The sequence below is a fragment of the Anas platyrhynchos genome, chromosome 31 (assembly GCF_047663525.1).
Source record: "Anas platyrhynchos isolate ZD024472 breed Pekin duck chromosome 31, IASCAAS_PekinDuck_T2T, whole genome shotgun sequence".
Classification (NCBI taxonomy): Eukaryota; Metazoa; Chordata; class Aves; order Anseriformes; family Anatidae; genus Anas; species Anas platyrhynchos.
This window is the reverse complement of record NC_092617.1, coordinates 4125123-4135560: the sequence shown is the minus strand read 5'-3', so window position 1 is coordinate 4135560 and position 10438 is coordinate 4125123. Positions and strand designations below refer to the sequence as shown.

At 50.0% G+C, this 10438-nt stretch overlaps 1 protein-coding gene across 1 annotated transcript; it reads left to right on the top strand.

The window, feature by feature from the left end:
• Nucleotides 1-4161: 4161 nt before the first annotated feature.
• Nucleotides 4162-5103, top strand: LOC139999992 (olfactory receptor 14C36-like). Its single transcript, XM_072029674.1, has one exon. The coding sequence runs from the start codon at nucleotides 4162-4164 to the stop codon at nucleotides 5101-5103; it is 942 nt and encodes a 313-aa protein (XP_071885775.1).
• Nucleotides 5104-10438: the final 5335 nt, after the last annotated feature.

Sequence of the window (10438 nt, the reverse complement as noted above, 5' to 3'; positions counted from 1 at the left end):
CGTATGACAGGACAAGGGGGAATGGTTAAAAGTAAAAGACTGGAGATTTGGACTAGAGTTTAGGAGGAAACTCTTCACTCAGAGGGAGGTGAGGCACTGGAACAGGTTGCTGAGAGACCTTAGGGATGCCCCATCCTTGGAACTGATCAAGAGCATGTGAGATGAGGCCCTGGGCTACCTGATCTCATGGGTGGCATCCCTGCTAATGGTGTCCATGGACCGGGGCTTGGAACTAGATGCCTCTAAGGTCCCTTCCAATAGGAGCCATTCTCTGATTCTATGGTCTCACTAGCTCTACCTCAAGCATGACTCCCATGCCATCAGCCTTCCTGTGGTCTCTCACCTGACCAGAACAGAAGGTGCCTCGCCATCACCTTCAATTCCAAGTGCATGCTTCTGCTGTTTACGGTCCCTATCTGTACCCCATTCTTTCTGCTGGTCCGTCAGCTCCATGGACAGAAGTGATCTCCCAGCCTCCTTCACAGCCATGTGCCTCCTGCAGGCCCAGCACATCTGGAGGCACACCTGACTTCATCCCAGCATTCGCAGCCAGCTACTCTTTGTGGCCTCTGATCTGATCAGATACCTGTCACCTCACATGCCTCTTCCAACGCCATGGGACTGCTGCAGGATTTCACAGTCCCTGCCCTACCCCAAGGGGACAACCAGCTGAAGTTAGGGGTAGGAGTGGGGTTGAGGATGAGATGTGCTGTGTGCATGCTGGAGGGTTTTGAGGGTTAGATGATCAGGTTAATGCTTAGGGATTATAGGTCACCCTCCTGGGTCAAGCGAATGGCAAAGGCTTCAAGTGAGGGACTAACATTCTGTTCAAGGTGCCTTCTCAAGGTCTGGGATAAGGACAAGTTTTGAGGTTTTTAATTTAAGTTTGGTTAGAGAGCTAGGCTTAAAAGGCTGGCATGTTCATCAATCAATTCAGTTAGTCTTAATCATCCTTCTCTTTACCCTTCTTGTAGAAGATGCCTTTTACCTCTGCCATTTCCAAATCCTGAGCAATGTCTCTCCTATATCTGGCTTTTCCATGGTCTTTCAGAGAGGTCTTATAACAACATCTGCAGTTCCACCAGCACCTCTCTCATCCTTACCACACAACCTCTAAGGTAACCTGAGGAGTGACCGGGACGATGATGTTTGCTTGGCAAAGGGTTTCATTAAAATCTCTGAGGAGGGCTGTCATGGGCTTCACACAGACTGATGGCAGTATCATAGAAAACAGTGACACTTGTGTGGACAGAAGAGCAGGTGGATAAGGCTTTGGGCCTGCCAACACAGGACACACACACACCTGAAAACTGCATGAGAGGGAAGAGGAAGATTGGATCCAAAATGTAGATTATGAAAGCAAAGACCATGAGTATCATCGTGGCACTGCAGGGCAGCTCCAGCAATGGGGCAAAACCATACAAGAGGTTTCTGTGACACTGGGGCCACAGAACAGTAGCTGGGAGGAGGAGAAGGAATTAGTGTACATGAGAGAAATTCCCCTGGTTCAGGTAAAGCTGCCTTCTGGAGCCAGACCTTCCACTACTCGAGCCTTGCAGAGAACAGGGATGGCATACAGCCCAGGGTTGACCGTAGGGCATGGTCCCCATCAGGAAGCACGGCATCTGCGGGTGTTTGGTGGCAGGCACCAGCATAGTGTTGAAGGTGTTCCACATCCCAGTCACCGTGCTGGTCACGTGAGAGAGGAAGAAGAGATTTGTGTATGGGTAGAGGATCTTCCAAGTGGATTACTGGGAAAACTAAACAAATGCTGTCTTAGTGTCCAATTCCCTTCTTGGACAACCTTTTAGAGCATTCAGTTCCCCCCTCTCTTGTTAGGACACATTCAGAGGGGTGAAATGATCCCTGCCAGTCATGGCTGAAGTGTCCTGCCATGCAGTGGGAACAGAATAGGGGTTAAGGGAGGGAAACATTTGTACACATATTTGACAACCACAGTCCAACAGCACAAATCACACTTTAAAAAATCAGTCTCTGACATCTACAGAGAGAAGCAGTTGGTGATGCCTTCAGTCTGCTTCAACCACCACACCCCAGCAGAGACCCTGCTGCCTTCGGGAGCTGTCAGCCCTGAGGCCTTGGGGACACCTCAAGGGAGCCCAAAGGCACAGAGCAAGTGATGCCATGGTCGGGTGCTGTGCTGCTGAGCTGGGCTGGGCTCATGGGACAGAGAGAGCTCGTGGCAAGAGGGCCCTGGTGCAGAGAGCCAGCTGTGCCCAGGAGCAGCTCCTCTGCACAGCGCAGCAGGGCTGGGGGCTCTGACCGCAGCTGGCACACAGAGAGGACAGAAGGAGAGAGGGCTTGGAGGCACTGAGGAGCACAACAACAGAGGGCAGCGTGTGGCAGGACACATCTGCAGGCTCTTGGCACCGTGAGGCTCTGGCAGCAGGGCACTGCAGGTGGGGTTGCCAGAGGGGTCTTCCGCAGATGGCACATCCGACAGCTGGTAGCATCTGTCAGGGTGGGTCTCTCTGTTTCTCCAGGTAGGAGTAGAAGATATTATAAAGAATGGTATATATGACTGGATTTTTCAAAAGGAAGACCAAGGCAGGGACTACCTGAAAGACAAGACTTTTACTGTAGCTTGTGCTTGCAGATACCTGTGGTAGAGTGGAGGCTGGTTTCATGGTAATAGGTGGTCAGGTTTGTACTGCAGACTGAGACTTCTAGAGCATTGCAATGAGGGATCAATATTTCATCAATGAACTTCATGAAGTCCCTTCCCACACCTCAGCCCACAGACTCCACCAACATCATCATTGTGGTCCTCTCAGGTTTTATCCTAGCTGATCATTAGAAGCTGCAAACTCTCCAATGCCCAGTGCTCTGTCTTTGGGAGGTCTCTGACAGTTTGAGATGATCACAGATCATTTGCAACAAGCAGGAGCTGCCTCGTCTGCAGGCAGAGCTGCAGCACAGGAGGGTCTGCTGAGTGTCCGTCTGTCCCTCCCTGGCCTTGCCTCCCCTGGCAGCAGCACGCTGGCATTCCTCCTGGCTTCTCCAGCTGGCCATGCTGCTGCTGGTCTTGTTCCCAGGCTGGCTGGGGATGGGGGTTTCACATGCCCATGGAGTGAGCCTTCGGTGTGCTTGTGGGACGTGGAGTATGGGGACAGGGTGAGGGGTGTGGAGATGTGCAGTTTGTGCCTGGATTCCTCTGCTCTCAGCAGTGTCCAGGTTCTTCTCAGATCAATGTCTGAGTCCAACTTTCCTGCAACACTCACACGGTGGCTGAGACCAGCACTGATGGACAGATTGTCTGTCCTCACTAAAGGACACTCTGCACTGTAGGGACAGTCCCTTTTTCTCTGAGCAGACACAAAGTTTCCCTTCAAGTGCAGGGGGAATGCCCAGAATTTCTGTTTTAGAAAAACTCAGCAGTGTCCAGGTTCTGTAGGCACTGGAACAGGCATCACAGGGAAGTGGTCACAGCACTGAGGCTGTCAGAATTCAAACATTTGGGCAACCCCCTCAGGCATATGGACTGATTTTTGGGTGGTCATGTACAGATTCAGGGGTGGGATCTGATGATCCTTGTGCTCCAGGAACATAGGAGGAGAATTGTCCTGTAGCTCAAAGACCGGCCAACACAGGGCAACTGAGACCAGAACTGATGGATTGACTGGCTCTCCTCTCTGAAGGGCACTCTGCTCTAAAATGCAGTATCTGTGACTCTGAAGATCTACAAGGTTTCGCTTGGAGTGCAGCTGAATGCCCAGCATTTATGCCTTAGGACTCCTCAGATGTGGTGGAGCAGCTGAACAAAGAGTACAAATCAAACAAATCAAACAAATAAACAAATAAAGACATAAATCTCCATGTGTCTGCTCTGTGATGAACTTTGAGCAAAACTGGGGAAATCTGATATGAACTGAAGTGAATCTGAGACTGCCCCATGTTCCTACCATGTTGCTACCTTGAGCTGTAGTGCAGGACTGATTCTTCCATTGCCCACAGAAGAGCACTCTTCTCCTAGAGAGACTCAGTATCAGCTGGAAGTCATTAAAGGGACCTTCAAAATAACTGCCTGCAAGTGGAAAATCTTTTTGATGGTTTTAAAAAATTGAATTTTCCTATGATATGTCCACTGTACATTATTACTATTCTTTCTCTTTGTGCAGGACCACTTCACAGAAATAACGGATGTCCAACAACAGCTCTGTGAGTGAGTTCCTCGTGTTGGCATTTGCAGACACACGCGAGCTGCAGCTCCTGCACTTCGTGCTCTTCCTGGGCATCTACCTGGCTGCCCTCCTGGGCAACGGCCTCATCCTCAGCGCCATAGCCTGCGACCACCGCCTCCACACCCCCATGTACTTCTTCCTCCTCAACCTCGCCCTCCTCGACCTGGGCTGCATCTCCACCACTCTGCCCAAAGCCATGGCCAATGCCCTCTGGGACACCAGGTCCATCTCCTATCAAGGATGTGCTGTTCAGGTCTTCTTTTTTGTCTTCTTCATTGGAGCAGAATATTCCCTTCTCACCGTCATGGCCTATGACCGCTACGTTGCCATCTGCCAGCCCCTGCACTACGGGAGCCTCCTGGGCAGCAGAGCTTGTGCCCAGATGGCAGCAGCTGCCTGGGCCAGTGGCTTTCTCAATGCTGTCCTGCACACGGCCAACACATTTTCCCTGCCCCTCTGCCACGGCAATGCTTTGGACCAGTTCTTCTGTGAAATCCCCCAGATTCTCAAGCTGTCCTGCTCAGATTCCTATCTCAGAGAAGTTTGGGCAATTCTGTTTAGCATATTTTTAGCATTTGGTTGCTTTGTTTTCATTGTGGCATCCTATGTTCAGATCTTCAGGGCAGTGCTGACGATTCCCTCTGAGCAGGGCCGGCACAAAGCCTTCTCCACGTGCCTCCCTCACCTGATTGTCACCTCCCTGATGATCAGCACTTCCATCTTTGCCTACCTGAAGCCCCCCTCCATTTCCTCCCCATCCCTGGACCTGGTGGTCACAGTTCTGTACAGCGTGGTTCCTCCAGTAGCAAACCCTCTCATCTATAGCTTGAAGAACCGGGAACTAAGGGATTCCATCAGGACTCTACTTGAATACACATATCTTCAGCAAATTCACCTATAATACTATGCCCAATATTAGAAATCCCAGCTCTTCTCAGAAAGAAAATAATATGATGTCTTCTATTATTAAATATCTGTTTTATTATTTTCTTTCATTATTTCACATTTGATTAAATATTATTCCTAGCCCCCTAGAAGTCTATTATTTTTCTGTAGAAGATGGCTTCATGTGTAGATAAACCTGATAAGAAAGCCATTAGAAATTCATTGGTGGGAGCTGCCATCTCTTCCCATCTCCTCTGGAGCTGGGGGAGCAGCCCCAGCATGCAGGACTTGCTCAGGGCCAAGAGCCCAGCTGACACATGCAGAAGCAGCCCCGGTGTCCCTAGGGGCTGCCCCTCACTGCCCGCTGGGCTCCGCCTCTCTGCTGCCTTCGGGTCGGGGCTGCTGCTTCCCTGGAGCCATGGCCATGGCCAGCAGCAGGACGTGAACCTTTTCCCTGCTGCTCTCTTTTGGCTTCTGCACTGTGGTTTTTGTATCCGTGTAAGCCCTGATATCTTGTGTACCTTGGTGACAGTCCTGTTGTCTCTGCAGTGACATCCCTGTGCTTGCAGGAAGCAGCAGGCACTGTGCAACCCTGGGTCACAGCTGCCTCCCTGCTAGCACCACAGTAACAGGAGGGTCTTGATCAGGGCAAACCCAGAAGCCTGAACGCCTCTGCCAAATGTATTATCAGGAATGGAGCCAAGAGGTTGCTCCCTGCTCTTCTGTTTTCTGGGCTTCTTCATGGAGTGAAGGACACAGGATGAAAGTCCCAGGGTGGTTTGTGCGGAAACAAGGGCAGGAGTAAGTACTCCCGTTGTGGCAACACTTGCCTGAGGAGATGACAACTGGTCTTGGACTCATCTGCATGGGACTGCACCCTGCAGTGGGGTTGACGGCCAGTGCCAGCCTGGAGAGGAATCTGGAGCTTCCAGGAGATGTCAGGGGATCTCCCGGGATAGGGTGCTCAGTGGGTAGTAATTGAAACCTCATAGAATGACTGTGCAAGGTCGTTTCAGGTAACAAACAAGGTGAATCTGAGGAGTGCATGGGCAGCTCAGACTGCTCAGGCTGGGTCAGCTGTCACTGCAGGTTCTCCTCCCAGCCTCTTGCCCACCTGCAGCCAACTGACTCCTGGGGCAGAGTGAGACGCAGAGAAGGCCTTGACGCTGTGCCAGCACTGCTCAGGAACAGTGACTACAGCCATGAGTGACCAACACTGCTCTGGTCACATATCAAAAACACAGCACCACACGGCCTGATCTGCAGAGAGAAACACTGTCCCAGCCAGTCTTTGTCCCCACAACGGATGAGAAACTCTGGAACGAGCCAGAAAAGTGGTAATAAGCAGTAGGACAACTGAGGAAGCCCAAAGGCCCTTCTGAAGGGTCACTGAGTGCCACCTGAGAGGCAGTGCTGAGCAGTGGGGAGGGCCAGGAGAAAGACTTGTGAGAAGGCTGTGAGAAACAAGGACACTCGGGGCTTTGGCAGATGCTTAAAGTCCTGCCTGAGTCCCCAAATGGAAAGCAATCTATGTCTGTGGGTTGACGAGAAGGAAGTGGTGAGTCCCGAATGGGGGACAGGGCTGAAGGGCCCTGCATGAAGCTGGGCTGATGGAGAAGTGTCCACCTTGCATGTGTGCCTCAGCCTGGGAGCAGGGGCCTGCCCACGGTGCGGGATAGCTGGTCTGTGCTTAGCCATGCCCCAGGAGATGACCTTGCTCTCTTCCTTCCCACACGGGGCAGGCCCTCAGCAAACACCCCTGAGCCTGGAGATGCACCAACCTGCTGCAGTCAGGTGCCACTACTGCAGGGGAAGAAAGGAGGGTTGGAGAGACACATGGGACCTGAGGGCAGTAGTGGTGTGGCCTGGGGAAGTGAGTGCCTGGGAAAAGTTACCCTGGGGCCATAGGAGCCATTCTGGAAAGAAAACTTGTAGGCAGGAACCACGCTTTTGTGGCACTGCAGAGCTGCTGGGTACATTGTGCAGGGTGCTCTGACGGACTTGTGTGTCCTTTTCCATCATGTCTTAAGTGATGCTTTTCTCAGGAATAGAGTAGCAAACAGAGCACTGACAGATAGTCTAAGATCATGAAAGGCCTCATAAGCATGCCTCTAAAAAGATAACTGATATGGGGAAATCAGGAGAAGACTGGCCAGGAGAAATGTGAGACTGAGAAGAGGGAATAGGGGCTTGGCCAGCCAAAATTAAGGATGTTGTAAGAGGGTTCAGGTTATGCTTATGCAGCTGTAACTGTGACTTAAAATAGTCATACAAGGCTATTCCCCAGCTTCAACCTGTAAACTTATTTCCTAAACCTAAATGCTACTCAGCACCCTGACAAGAATCCACTACTCTAATGACTGACCTCAACGTACCCCTAGAAGACAAAACTCAGCCCAAAGTCACTTCCCCTAGCTCTTACTCTCTTAATCACTCTGATCTCTGCCCTTAATACTAGCATTAAAATGGTCTATTTAACACTAGAAAACTGCTTAAGAGACCTAAACCAAACCCTAACTCCAAATAAATGTGAGGGGCCATGGATCTGATCGGCTTGTGGGCCAAAAGGAGGAGATGGGTGGGAATGCTCTGAGGAGTTCAGCTCTGCCTCAGCATCTCCTGCCCCAGCATGAGGAATGTGACTGTGGCAGGGACTGTGAGGTCACTTCTGTCTCTGCACTTGATAGGGCAGCAGCAGGAACGTGTCACGGAAAGGGACTGTGAGGTCACTTGTGTCTAGAGGTGGCAGGTCACCTTGACTTCTCCCTGGGATCTGCACTTTTGGGCTGACATCTGGCAGTGGCCCTGCTAGGCCAGCAGAAGGCACCTGCTTGGCATGTTGACTGGGGGATCCCCTCTGCCTCCAGAGCCAGGAGGACCCAGGCAGAAAGAAGGCCCCACGATGGGTTGTCCTGTCCCTTCTGCCTGAGTCCATGACTGCACAGCAGCAGGCACAAGGCTTGGCTGTGTCTAGCCAAGAAGCTGCAAGGCCAGCAGCAGGCCCGTGGCTTGGAAGCTGCTGCTGAGGTGACTTGTGTCTGCTTGGCTGAGAGGCCGCAAGGAGCCTGCTGGGTTGGGATGCCTACTTCAGGAGTAGTTTCCACCCTGATGGAGCTTTCTTTGGCAGTAGGAAAGAGCAGAAGATAAAACTTCCACACAGTGCACCTTGGAAGTTAAGCATTGGCCACAAGGAGGAAGAAATGTCCCTCAAAGAATATTGCTGCGGTGCCAGAGGTCACCCTCTGATCAGACCATGGCTTTGTGTTTCAAGGAACATCTGGTGAGGGCTGACGAGATGTCAGTGAAAGCAAGGCATGAAAGCAAGATGGTGAACTGAGATGGATGTCTGCAGACTTCAAGGAAATAGGTCAGACTGTGACACATGATAGGAAAGCCTGCAGAGGGGAAGACAGAGGGTACTGGTAGAAATGGTAGGCCCAACAGCCCTGAAATTTCTGTCCTCTTGGCAAGAGCTTATGAGGAAATATATTTTATTCATTGTGATGAGGCCTCATCGATTCCTTGCAACCCTGTGCAGCACCTTGGAGGTGTGACACCAGTGTTGTTCTCATGGCATCACACTGCCCACCACATCCCACAGACCCCAGGAAAAGCCTTGAGCCAGACGTGGGGGTGCAGGGTCTCCTCTCACAGTTCTAGGGGTCAGGCATTTGCTCTTCTTCTTCACTAAAACAAACCAAAATTTTTCTCAGCACAGTGCTTTGCCTGTCTGTAACCATGGCCTCCAATTAGCTGCCCTAACAAGCCCTGGGGAGGCTTTGTTACTAACAGCCCTCAGTGGGGCCCATTAATACTCCAAGTCACTTCAACTTCTCCTTCTGACTTTACTTTCTCTAGCAGTTGCATCATTTTGCTTTCAGTACCTGAGCTTCATAGACTCAGCACCAAAATATACCATGGAACTCATTAAAATGCAGAAATATCTAATATCTCTTCCATAGTTGTCTTCAAGCCTTCACGCCTTGTGCAGCTAATTGCAGAGCTTGCAAGATGTAGTTAAGGAAGAAGATTTCAAAGAGCAACCAATAAATAGATTTTCTTGTTTCAAAGGCTGAATTTTTCTGCATTTCTGTTTTGAACATCATTCTCCTATTGCTATTCATCCAGAGTGACTTCTTTAGATACCTTCATTGGGAGGAAGAGCAGAGTGTGCTGGTCTGACACCTCCACTGCCAACATTAGTCTTTGTCCCTGTAACTGCAGCCCAGCCCAGCACATGAAACCCTTTCTAAGATAAGTCAGGGGTGTGTTCAGAAAATAAAATAAAATAAAATAAAATAAAATAAAATAAAATAAAATAAAATAAAATAAAATAAAATAAAATAAAATAAAATAAAATAAAATAAAATAAAATAAAATAAAATAAAATAAATAAAATAAGATTGAAATGACCATTGGATCCTGAGAAATTCACCCTGAATCTTGGTAGACACCTGGACATCCATGGAATCTCTTGGATCGTCTGTGGAAAACTCAAGGTGAAATATAAAGAAAATATATCTTTATTGGCTGTAGCTGTACCCATGAGCTTGGCCTCTTTTGGGAAATTGTCCACTTCCAGCCACGGAAACCTAAATTGAGTAATGTGAAAAGACCTGCCCAGTCAGAATAGGGCAAAGTCCTACTTGCTGTGCTATAGATGCAGAAGGCAAAAAGAATTGCATTGTGCCTGACACTACTCTGGGACGTGTCACCCAGGTCAGGCAACTTTACCTTAGTGCTGACAAGTCCATCACTAAAGCACGCTCCCAAGCTCTACATCTACCCCTTGGCTCTCCAGTCGATGACCCAGCTCATGGATGGCAATCAGGGAGTCTCGGTTAGCGTGACGCTGCCTCAGGTCCTCCACCATGGTAGCCATTGGCACCTGCTGTTCTTCAACCCTCAGCAAACCCCCAACAGAAGGATTCTATGGAAGGCCAAGCAAGATAGACAACTGTTTCATGTCCTTTGTCTCCAAGGCAGCTCTGCCAAAGCCCCACTGGTGGTGCCCTATTGGAACTCTGAATTCCCTCTCCCGAAACAGTCTATGCCAAGGATGCACATAGCCTCTGGGCCAGAACCAATGGGGTGCTTTTGCCATTCCTTCCCAGTTCAACTCACTTCAGTCTCCAGTACAGTTAACTGTTGGGATCCCCCTGTCACTCCAGAAATACAGGTGGATTCTACTTCTTTCTAGCTTGATGGCGTTAGGGTACACTGTGCACCGGTGTCCAGTAGAGCCTGATACATTTGTGGGTATGATGTGCTGGGCCATTAAATATACCCAGTCCAGTAAACTCGATTGTCTCTTTCCTCCCTGCCTCCCCCTGACTTGAAGCAGGACCCTT